The sequence below is a fragment of the Mustelus asterias genome, chromosome 4 (assembly GCF_964213995.1).
Source record: "Mustelus asterias chromosome 4, sMusAst1.hap1.1, whole genome shotgun sequence".
NCBI classification, from domain to species: domain Eukaryota; kingdom Metazoa; phylum Chordata; class Chondrichthyes; order Carcharhiniformes; family Triakidae; genus Mustelus; species Mustelus asterias.
This window is the reverse complement of record NC_135804.1, coordinates 139,169,418-139,181,388: the sequence shown is the minus strand read 5'-3', so window position 1 is coordinate 139,181,388 and position 11,971 is coordinate 139,169,418. Positions and strand designations below refer to the sequence as shown.

The 11,971-nt window shown below is 41.8% G+C and overlaps 1 protein-coding gene across 1 annotated transcript; it reads left to right on the top strand.

Moving 5' to 3' along the window:
* Positions 1-6,621: 6,621 nt before the first annotated feature.
* Positions 6,622-10,935, top strand: LOC144493013 (high mobility group protein B3-like). Its single transcript, XM_078211804.1, has 5 exons — positions 6,622-6,721; positions 8,507-8,668; positions 8,756-8,898; positions 9,192-9,366; positions 9,670-10,935. The coding sequence occupies exons 2-5, from the start codon at positions 8,519-8,521 to the stop codon at positions 9,814-9,816; spliced, it is 615 nt and encodes a 204-aa protein (XP_078067930.1). The 5' UTR covers positions 6,622-6,721; positions 8,507-8,518; the 3' UTR covers positions 9,817-10,935.
* The last annotated feature ends 1,036 nt before the right edge of the window (positions 10,936-11,971 follow it).

Genomic DNA, 11,971 nt, shown 5'->3' with positions numbered 1-11,971 from the left:
ATATGCTGCTGTATATAGTGTTGCTGTATATAGTGTTGTATATGCTGCTGTATATAGTGCTCCTGTATATAGTATTGCTGTATATAATGCTGCTGCATATAGTGTTGTATATAGTGCTGTATATAGTGTTGTATATGCTGCTGTATATAGTGTTGCTGTATATGCTGCTGTATATAGTGCTGTATATGCTGCTGTATATAGTGCTGTATATGCTGCTGTATATAGTGCTGCTGTATATAGCGCTGCTGTATATGTTGCTGTATATAGTGCTGTATATGCTGCTGTATATAATGCTGCTGTATATAGTGTTGTATGTAGTGTTGTATATAGTGCTGTATGTGCTGCTCTATATAGTGCTTCTGTATATAATGTTGCTGCATATGCTGCTGTATATAGTGCTGCTGTATATAGTGCTGCTGTATATAGTGCTGCTGTATATGTTGCTGTTTACAGTGCTGTATGTGCTGCTGTATATGTTGCTGTATATAGTGCTGTATATGCTGCTGTATATAGTGTTGCTGTATATAGTGTTGTATATGCTGCTGTATATAGTGCTCCTGTATATAGTATTGCTGTATATAATGCTGCTGCATATAGTGTTGTATATAGTGCTGTATATAGTGTTGTATATGCTGCTGTATATAGTGTTGCTGTATATGCTGCTGTATATAGTGCTGTATATGCTGCTGTATATAGTGCTGTATATGCTGCTGTATATAGTGCTGCTGTATATAGTGCTGCTGTATATGTTGCTGTATATAGTGCTGTATATGCTGCTGTATATAATGCTGCTGCATATAGTGTTGTATGTAGTGTTGTATATAGTGCTGTATGTGCTGCTGTATATAGTGCTGCTGTATATAATGTTGCTGTATATAGTGTTGTATGTAGTGTTGTATATAGTGCTGTATGTGCTGCTCTATATAGTGCTTCTGTATATAATGTTGCTGTATATGCTGCTGTATATAGTGCTGTATATAGTGCTGCTGTATATAGTGCTGCTGTATATGTTGCTGTTTACAGTGCTGTATATGCTGCTGTATATAGTGTTGCTGTATATAGTGTTGTATATGCTGCTGTATATAGTGCTCCTGTATATAGTATTGCTGTATATAATGCTGCTGCATATAGTGTTGTATATAGTGCTGTATATAGTGTTGTATATGCTGCTGTATATAGTGCTGTATATGCTGCTGTATATAGTGCTGTATATGCTGCTGTATATAGTGATGTATATGCTGCTGTATATAGTGCTGCTGTATATAGTGCTGCTGTATATGTTGCTGTATATAGTGCTGCTGTATATGTTGCTGTATATGTTGCTGCTGCAAATAGTGTTGTATGTAGTGTTGTATATAGTGCTGTATGTGCTGCTGTATATAGTGCTGCTGTATATAATGTTGCTGTATATGCTGCTGTATATAGCGCTGCTGTATATGTTGCTGTATATGCTGCTGTATATGCTGCAGTATATAGTGCTGCTGTATATGTTGCTGTATATGTTGCTGTATATGCTGCTGTATATGCTGCAGTATATAGTGCTGCTGTATATGTTGCTGTATATGTTGCTGTATATGCTGCAGTATATAGTGCTGCTGTATATGTTGCTGTATATAGTGCTGCTGTATATGTTGCTGTATATGTTGCTGTATATGCTGCAGTATATAGTGCTGCTGTATATGTTGCTGTATATGTTGCTGTATATGCTGCAGTATATAGTGCTGCTGTATATGTTGCTGTATATAGTGCTGCTGTAAATGTTGCTGTATATAGTGCTGCTGTATATGTTGCTGTATATAGTACTGCTGTATATGTTGCTGTATATAGTGCTGCTGTATATGTTGCAGTATATAGTGCTGCTGTATGTGCTGCTGTATATAGTGCTGTATATGCTGCTGTATATAGTGCTGTATATGCTGCTGTATATAGTGCTGTATATGCTGCTGTATATAGTGCTGCTGTATATAGTGCTGCTGTATATGTTGCTGTATATAGTGCTGTATATGCTGCTGTATATAATGCTGCTGCATATAGTGTTGTATGTAGTGTTGTATATAGTGCTGTATGTGCTGCTGTATATAGTGCTGCTGTATATAATGTTGCTGTATATCCTGCTGTATATAGCGCTGCTGTATATGTTGCTGTATATGTTGCTGTATATGCTGCAGTATATAGTGCTGCTGTATATGTTGCTGTATATGCTGCTGTATATGCTGCAGTATATAGTGCTGCTGTATATGTTGCTGTATATAGTGCTGCTGTATATGTTGCAGTATATAGTGCTGCTGTATATGTTGCTGTATATAGTGCTGCTGTATATGTTGCAGTATATAGTGCTGCTGTATGTGCTGCTGTATATAGTGCTGCTGTATATGTTGCAGTATATAGTGCTGCTGTATGTGCTGCTGTATATAGTGCTGTATGTGCTGCTGTATATAGTGCTGCTGTATATAGTGCTGCTGTATATAGTGCTGTATATAGTGCTGCTGTATATAGTGCTGCTGTATATAGTGCTGTATGTGCTGCTGTATATAGTGCTGTATATAGTGCTGCTGTATATAGTGCTGTATATAGTGCTGCTGTATGTGCTGCTGTATATAGTGCTGTATGTGCTGCTGTATATAGTGCTGTATGTGCTGCTGTATATAGTGCTGTATGTGCTGCTGTATATAGTGCTGTATGTGCTGCTGTATATAGTGCTGTATGTGCTGCTGTATATAGTGCTGTATGTGCTGCTGTATATAGTGCTGTATATAGTGCTGTATATAGTGCTGTATATAGTGCTGTATATAGTGCTGCTGTATATAGTGCTGTATATAGTGCTGCTGTATGTGCTGCTGTATATAGTGCTGTATATAGTGCTGTATATAGTGCTGCTGTATATAGTGCTGCTGTATATGTTGCAGTATATAGTGCTGCTGCATGTGCTGCTGTATATAGTGCTGCTGTATATAGCGCTGCTGTATATGTTGCTGTATATAGTGCTGCTGTATATAGCGCTGCTGTATATGTTGCTGTATATAGTGCTGCTGTATATGTTGCTGTATATAGTGCTGCTGTATGTGCTGCTGTATATAGTGCTGTATGTGCTGCTGTATATAGTGCTGTATGTGCTGCTGTATATAGTGCTGTATATAGTGCTGCTGTATATAGTGCTGTATATAGTGCTGCTGTATGTGCTGCTGTATATAGTGCTGTATATAGTGCTGTATATAGTGCTGCTGTATATAGTGCTGTATATAGTGCTGCTGTATATGTTGCAGTATATAGTGCTGCTGCATGTGCTGCTGTATATAGTGCTGCTGTATATAGCGCTGCTGTATATGTTGCTGTATATAGTGCTGCTGTATATGTTGCTGTATATAGTGCTGCTGTATATAGTGCTGTATATGTTGCTGTATATTGTGCTGCTGTATATAGTGCTGTATATGTTGCTGTATATTGTGTTGCTGTATATAGTGCTGTATATGTTGCTGTATATTGTGTTGCTGTATATAGTGCTGTATATGTTGCTGTATATTGTGTTGCTGTTAATATTGCTGCACTGTGTTGTTGCTGTATATTGCTGTGTTGCTGTATATGCTGCTGCTCTGTCTCAGCACTGTGCTGCTGTATATAGTACTGTATATAGTACTGTATATATTGCTGTATATAGTGCTGTATATAGTGTGGTATATAGTGCTGTATATGTTGCTGTATATGTTGCTCTATATGGTGCTGTATATGGTGCTGTATATGGTGCTACTCTGTCTCAGCGCTGTGTTGGTGCTGTATATATTGCTGTATATTGCTGTGTTGCTGTATATGCTGCCACTCTGTCTCAGCACTGTGCTGTTGCTGTATATAGTAGTGTATATATTGCTGTATATAGTGTTGCTGTATATGCTACCACTCTGTCTCAGCGCTGTGCTGCTGTATATAGTACTGTATATATTGCTGCCACTCTGTCTCAGCGCTGTGCTGTATATGCTGCCACTCTGTCTCAGCGCTGTGCTGTATATAGTGCTGTATATGCTGCCACTCTGTCTCAGCGCTGTGCTGTATATAGTGCTGTATATGCTGCCACTCTGTCTCAGCGCTGTGCTGTACATAGTGCTGTATATGCTGTCACTCTGTCTCAGCGCTGTGCTGTATACATTGCTGTATATGCTGCCACTCTGTCTCAGCGCTGTGCTGTATACGCTACCACTCTGTCTCAGCGCTGTGCTGTATACATTGCTGTATATGCTGTCACTCTGTCTCAGCGCTGTGCTGTATACATTGCTGTATATGCTGCCACTCTGTCTCAGCGCTGTGCTGTATACATTGCTGTATATGCTGCCACTCTGTCTCAGCGCTCTGCTGTATACATTGCTGTATATGCTGCCACTCTGTCTCAGCGCTGTGCTGTATACATTGCTGTATATGCTGCCACTCTGTCTCAGCGCTGTGCTGTATATATTGCTGTATATGCTGCCACTCTGTCTCAGCGCTGTGCTGTATATAGTGCTGTATATGCTGTCACTCTGTCTCAGCGCTGTGCTGTATATAGTGCTGTATATGCTGCCACTCTGTCTCAGCGCTGTGCTGTATACATTGCTGTATATGCTGCCACTCTGTCTCAGCGCTGTGCTGTATATATTGCTGTATATGTTGCCACTCTGTCTCAGCGCTGTGCTGTATATAGTGCTGTATATGCTACCACTCTGTCTCAGCGCTGTGCTGTATATAGTGCTGTATATGCTGTCACTCTGTCTCAGCGCTGTGCTGTATATAGTGTTGTATATGCTGTCACTCTGTCTCAGCGCTGTGCTGTATATAGTGCTGTATATGCTGCCACTCTGTCTCAGCGCTGTGCTGTATATAGTGCTGTATATGCTGTCACTCTGTCTCAGCGCTGTGCTGTATATATTGCTGTATATGCTGCCACTCTGTCTCAGCGCTGTGCTGTATATAGTGTTGTATATGCTGTCACTCTGTCTCAGCGCTGTGCTGTATATAGTGTTGTATATGCTGTCACTCTGTCTCAGCGCTGTGCTGTATACATTGCTGTATATGCTGCCACTCTGTCTCAGCGCTGTGCTGTATATATTGCTGTATATGCTGTCACTGTCTCAGCGCTGTGCTGTATATATTGCTGTATATGCTGCCACTCTGTCTCAGCGCTGTGCTGTATATAGTGTTGTATATGCTGTCACTCTGTCTCAGCGCTGTGCTGTATATAGTGTTGTATATGCTGTCACTCTGTCTCAGCGCTGTGCTGTATACATTGCTGTATATGCTGCCACTCTGTCTCAGCGCTGTGCTGTATATATTGCTGTATATGCTGCCACTCTGTCTCAGCGCTGTGCTGTATATAGTGTTGTATATGCTGTCACTCTGTCTCAGCGCTGTGCTGTATATAGTGTTGTATATGCTGTCACTCTGTCTCAGCGCTGTGCTGTATACATTGCTGTATATGCTGCCACTCTGTCTCAGCGCTGTGCTGTATATATTGCTGTATATGCTGTCACTGTCTCAGCGCTGTGCTGTATATATTGCTGTATATGCTGCCACTCTGTCTCAGCGCTGTGCTGTATATAGTGTTGTATATGCTGTCACTCTGTCTCAGCGCTGTGCTGTATATAGTGTTGTATATGCTGTCACTCTGTCTCAGCGCTGTGCTGTATATATTGCTGTATATGCTGCCACTCTGTCTCAGCGCTGTGCTGTATACATTGCTGTATATGCTGTCACTCTGTCTCAGCGCTGTGCTGTATATAGTGTTGTATATGCTGTCACTCTGTCTCAGCGCTGTGCTGTATACATTGCTGTATATGCTGCCACTCTGTCTCAGCGCTGTGCTGTATATATTGCTGTATATGCTGTCACTGTCTCAGCGCTGTGCTGTATATATTGCTGTATATGCTGCCACTCTGTCTCAGCGCTGTGCTGTATATAGTGTTGTATATGCTGTCACTCTGTCTCAGCGCTGTGCTGTATATAGTGTTGTATATGCTGTCACTCTGTCTCAGCGCTGTGCTGTATATATTGCTGTATATGCTGCCACTCTGTCTCAGCGCTGTGCTGTATATATTGCTGTATATGCTGTCACTCTGTCTCAGCGCTGTGCTGTATATAGTGTTGTATATGCTGTCACTCTGTCTCAGCGCTGTGCTGTATATATTGCTGTATATGCTGCCACTCTGTCTCAGCGCTGTGCTGTATATATTGCTGTATATGCTGCCACTCTGTCTCAGCGCTGTGCTGTATATATTGCTGTATATGCTGCCACTCTGTCTCAGCGCTGTGCTGTATATTGTGCTGTATATGCTGCCACTCTGTCTCAGCGCTGTGCTGTATATATTGCTGTATATGCTGCCACTCTGTCTCAGCGCTGTGCTGTATATATTGCTGTATATGCTGCCACTCTGTCTCAGCGCTGTGCTGTATATATTGCTGTATATGCTGCCACTCTGTCTCAGCGCTTCCTCAGGTGGTGCTTTGAAAAAGGCGGGCCTTTTTTGAATGTGGCAGTGAAGGGGGCGGCTGACCAATCAGGAGCGGGAGCGGGCCGGCTGGGCGGGGCGGAGGGCGGCGGCGCTGGCCAATGGGGAAGCGCGGCCACTGTTGGCAGCGGCGGGACGCCTGTCCAATGAGGAGCGGGCTGGCGGAGGGGGCGGGTCCGGGGGCGGGGCCTGGTCTGCGGGCAGAAGGAGGCTCGAGCGCGTCCGCCGACCATCAGCAGAGGCAGCTGCCGCCGGTAGGTACCGCAGGGCCGGGGAAGGCTCCCGGGGGAAAGAATCCCGGGCAGCCCGCCCAAACACCCCCAACCTTCCGTTACCCCTCCGCCTCCTCTCTCCCTATCCTCCCCACTTTCCCCCACCCCTCTCCGGCCACGGGAAGACCGTTTCCCAACTCTTTCTCTTCTCTTGTCCCCACCGCGCGCGCGTGTGTGTCTGTGTGTGAGGAGGCGCTTGTCTTTCTAACATGGCAGCTCCTTGTTAATGGCGAAGGCGAAGCGGGGCGGACAGAGAGCGGCAATCTGCCCGCCGCCGGCCCCCCCGGTTGGCGTCGGAAACCCTCCGGAGCTTGCGTTTCGCGCTCGGATTCTCTTCCCCTGTCGGAACGGGCGGCTTTGGGGGCGGCTGGCGGGGCGGAAAGTGGTTTTCCACAACTAACTCGCACGCATGGACTCCAGTCTCTATCAATGCAAGCCGCTATGCGTCAAGTGTCTGTGTGTGTGTGTGAGAGAGAGGGGAAAAAACTGTGTCCAAACTTTTCCGCCTTGGGGAGAGGGGGAAGAGACTTCCCTCTGGCATTTAACATTACTATTTAAGAAAGCAAACTGCCGATGGATAATATTTTTCTCCTCGGGGAAGGGGAAATGTTAGGCATTTGGTGCGAGGCTGTTGTGAGGTATTGTTGGGCTCTCTGGCTGTCGTTCACTCCTAGTGCAAAAGATGGAGCCATTTTAGCCTAGTGTGTGTGTGTGCTATAGAGAGCAACTATACACACACATTGCCCCTGCTCTCTGTCTATATCTAAGCACTGTACTGCCTAAGCAAAGAGGGGGAACAATTTCTTTTCTATCCCTTTATAAAACAGCCCCTTCAAACCCCCCCAACCCACCGCTTTTCTAGCCCCAAAGCAGCCCCAGCCTGAGGAGGGAGGCATTTCAAGGGGACTTTCTTTCATGAGGAAGGATTTCACAAAATGGAAGAAGAATTATTGGGATGTTGACCTGTTTTTTTTTCTCCCCCTTCTTTCTCTCTTGTCGATTGCAATTCGCCATCATTACTCCTCTATCTCCATGTTACAGAGCCCTCCCCTTGTGTTGAAAATACCGAAAGCAAATGGTTTTAAACACCAATTTTTTTTCTCTCCTCTTTTTTTCTCTCTCTCGCCCTTTTTTTTGCAGGTTCTTTGTTTCAGAAGAGGATTTTTTTTTTGTTGTCCTTGAACATAAAATGGAGATGGAAAGAACATGGCGGGAAAGAAATAGATAAATAGCTGAGGAAAGGCTCTCTCTTTTTGGGAGGATATAGTAGTATTAAGCCCAATGCTATTCTCCTCCTGGCAGTATTCGGAGCGGTGCTTTCGGGATTTTTTAAAAAGCCTTTTAATTTGCGCTTATCTGAACCCGTCTCTGAAATGAAATATCTTTTACCAACAATGGAAAGAAGGATTTGTGCCGCGTAGGGTTTTTGCAAAAAAAATATTTTAACATCAGTACTTTTTTTTAAGGATGCTTTTAATTCAAATGAGGCGACTTTTTTTTTTACTTTTGTCTTTTTTTACATTTCTTATTGGAGATAATTAAAATGCCAAATTTCTCGATTTGGATTATTTTCCCCTCAAGATTAGTATTTAAAATGTTTTATATTTCATTTTTAATTTTTTTTCCAAAGTTGCCATTTAAGTGTGATGTAGGAATTTAGAAGACAGATTGTATATTTTTGATTTTTTTTTTCAGTGCCAGATGCAGATTTTTGCTGCTTTAGGTAAATGTTAGAAATGAGATTTTAAAAACATTTTCTCTTTACAGAGAGACACCAAGATGGCAAAACGTGACCCCAAGAAGCCAAGAGGCAAGATGTCCTCTTATGCCTACTTTGTTCAGACTTGCCGTGAAGAACACAAGAAGAAAAGCCCTGATATTCCTGTTAATTTCTCAGAATTCTCTAAAAGGTGCTCTGAAAGATGGAAGGTAACTTTGTTTTCCTTGTACATTGATGGATAAAAGATGTATTTTTTGACTTGAGATGTTGGTTGTAACACATGTATTCTCCACCAGACCATGTCTAGCAAAGAGAAGGGCAAATTTGAAGAATTGGCTAAAGTAGATAAGGCTCGTTATGACCGAGAAATGAAAAATTACGTGCCAGCTAAAGGTAGCAAGAAGAAGAAGAAGGACCCCAATGCACCAAAACGGCCTCCGTAAGTATATCTCAGATGCTGTCAGTTGTGTTGGCAATCTGATGCTATTTTTAAAAAAAAACATTTGAGTGGTGTTGACTTCTGCTTTGCAGAAATAGCAGTGTTCTGTTCAAAACTTAATTTGTAAATACTACAAATTCTTTACCTGCCATAAGGTAGTACCTAATTCAGTTGTACGACAGCTTGTTTCTTTTCCTTATTGCTTTATGCCCAACTGACAGTTACATACATTAAAAATAATAACCACAACAGTTCTTTCAAATGCATTTGTTGTAACACTTATTTCTTTGCAGTTCTGGATTCTTCTTGTTTTGCTCGGAACACCGACCAAAAATCAAAGCTGTAAGTCCTGGCTTATCTATTGGTGATGTAGCAAAGAAGCTTGGTGAGCTGTGGAATGCTTGTAGTGAAGAGGAGAAGAAGCCGTTCATTAGCAAAGCTTACAAACTGAAGGAGAAATATGATAAGGTAAGTCCAGTTGCAACATAAAGTACTTGCACATCTTGCTCCCAAGGCTAAGTCAGTTTAAATCGTCTAAAACGTGCACAAGCCACAGGATATGGATGAGGAAAGCCCATCATATATTTGATCAAATTCCCCCATTGTATTTGGAAACATTTGTAATGCCACCTGAAACTTTCCACAGTAAAAGGTATTGACTATTCATTGCCTGGGAGACTTGCTAGTTTAAGTCTTGTGCACGGTGCTGATCTCCTGGTAATTGCTAGTCTTCCAAGTGGCAAGGAGTTGAAATAATTTCCTTTTTTTAAGGATGTTGCTGATTATCGCGCCAAAGGCAAGGTGGATAGTGCAAAGAAACCCCCTGCCAAGAAGGAGGCATATTGCGATGATGACGATGATGATGAGGAAGAAGATGAGGAGGAAGAGGAGGAGGAGGATGAAGAAGATGATGATTAAATTGTACATTTGCCTCAGCTTAATTACTTGCTATGTAACTGAAAGCATTTAAACCCTGTTACAAGTGTTGCAACCTTTTAATTTTGTAAGTTGGTGTGTATATGGTCTAAGGCAAAAAGTAGCTTGAGTTTTAAACTGTACAGGCCTTTTTGTAATATTCACACTACAGCGGTGGACATTGAGTCAACTGTTAACTCTTCTTTCTGTTAACTGGCTCAGCCTCTTGTACAGAAGGGGGATTTAACTGGATTAAAATGTATTTATGTGGTGTTGTGTTTAAGTGCAGTATAGTTTAAAGTGCCGTTGTAGCCAATTCTTAAATTTTTGAGATTGCTGTAAGTATGAGGGGTAATGAAGCAATCAAAGTTTAAAAAAAAAATCAGAGTTGTCAGTAGGCATTTTAAGCCTGCCACGCTTGTAGGCAGCATCGCACGGTGTCCCATGTACCAAAATGGTCGTGCAATATGCTTTTGACTTCATTCGGAATGAGTTAAGGTATGGTTTATGGAAGCAGAGTAGCAAGATGGCAGCCACCCTTGGGTAGTGATCAGTAAATCTAGACCTGTTGCATTGAAAAGGAGGTAACCATCATTCAACACTGACCTCCTGTGCCTATATACATCACGCTACTGCACTTCCAAGGATATATTGGTAAGCAGAAGCCAAATCCAAAGGGCTGTGAAATGGCAAATTATTCTTGCCATTTCTATGAACTGTTCTCACTCGTAAATGAGAAGGAATTGTACTATTTTAAAACAAAAGCTTTGTTTTGAAATTAATAGACCTGTGTGGTGTTCTAGGTAATGTATTCATGATTTAAAATGATTGCATACTTCACAATTGGTGCAATTTGGGAACAATTGAGCAAAATGCTTTAAGACATCCCCTTTTTATATAAAAATGATATTTGACTTTGTGCAGTACTACATGGCCCCGCCTGAAACTTCACAGGCTGTGGGGTGACTCCCAATTTTGCACTTTGCTGAAATCCTAGTGACAACCCTGAGCATTCTGTACTTTAAATGATCTTGTAACTAAGGTATATTTTCTTTTTTGTATGTTTAGTATGCTAAAATGTGTTTTGAAGTAATTAAAACAGGATTAAATTTGTAAAGTCTTGCTTGTCTTAAAGTCTTATTAGCCATTACATCATGGATATCCTTACACCGCAGTACTTCCAGTAGTTTAGGTAAGCTAGAGAATGACCAGGCAGTTTGAACTGATAAGTCATGGAAACGAATGTGTACATTCCCACCTCAAAAGTCTACAGATTCCTGATGGATATTGATGAATCCTGCGGTTGACTGCAGGAATTGTCTTTTAATTTACACACACCCAATTTCTTTAATAGACATTATTGTGAAATTGAATAGTTTGCAGGTATTCATAGCTCGAAGAAATACTGAGGTGCTCTGAGTGCCGCCAAGTCAAATGTTCCATTGTGTTGCAGCAAAAAAACCAATTGGGAGGGATGTAGAATCAAAGTTCTGGCCAAGTTAATACTTCAGCAGGACTTGGGGAGGTGGCCAGATCAGAGTTTAAAATAGTGTAGGTATGTTCTATCTCTGCATTTTATTTCCTAGTTGTTTGAAGTTTGTCCTATCTAAAAATTCAATTGTTGAGGATAGAAGCTATTGGAATAATTTGAAAAGTTTCTGTGAGTAGATTTGTACCTGGATCTGCACCTTAAGTGCTGTAAGCTACAGGGCTGGATCTGCACCTTAAGTGCTGTAAGCTACAGGGCTGGATGCAGGAAGATGGTATTAGAAAGGGCACCTGGGTGTCCTTGGGCTGGCATGGACAAAATGGGCCAAATGGCCTCCTTTGTGTTGTAACTTTTCTGAGTGGCAAATACCTGGAGCGCTCAGCCCATCTAATAGTTGGTATCTCCATGCACAAAGTTTGCAACTCTAGAGTTGGCGCTTGATGAATTCGTAAGTTTTTTTTGTGCTGTCCCGTATCAGGTTGCATGATCAAAAACTTCTGCAGCTCTTAATTTTGTAGCACCAGCATGGTATTGCTGTGTTAGCCCTTATTATTAATCTCATTAATTCTGAACTTTGATTAAATTATGATTTTTAAACTTGTAGTTAAAGCATTCCAACACAGTATTGAACTGTTCTTGAATTTAGTTGCGGGTATGTATAATTGTCTT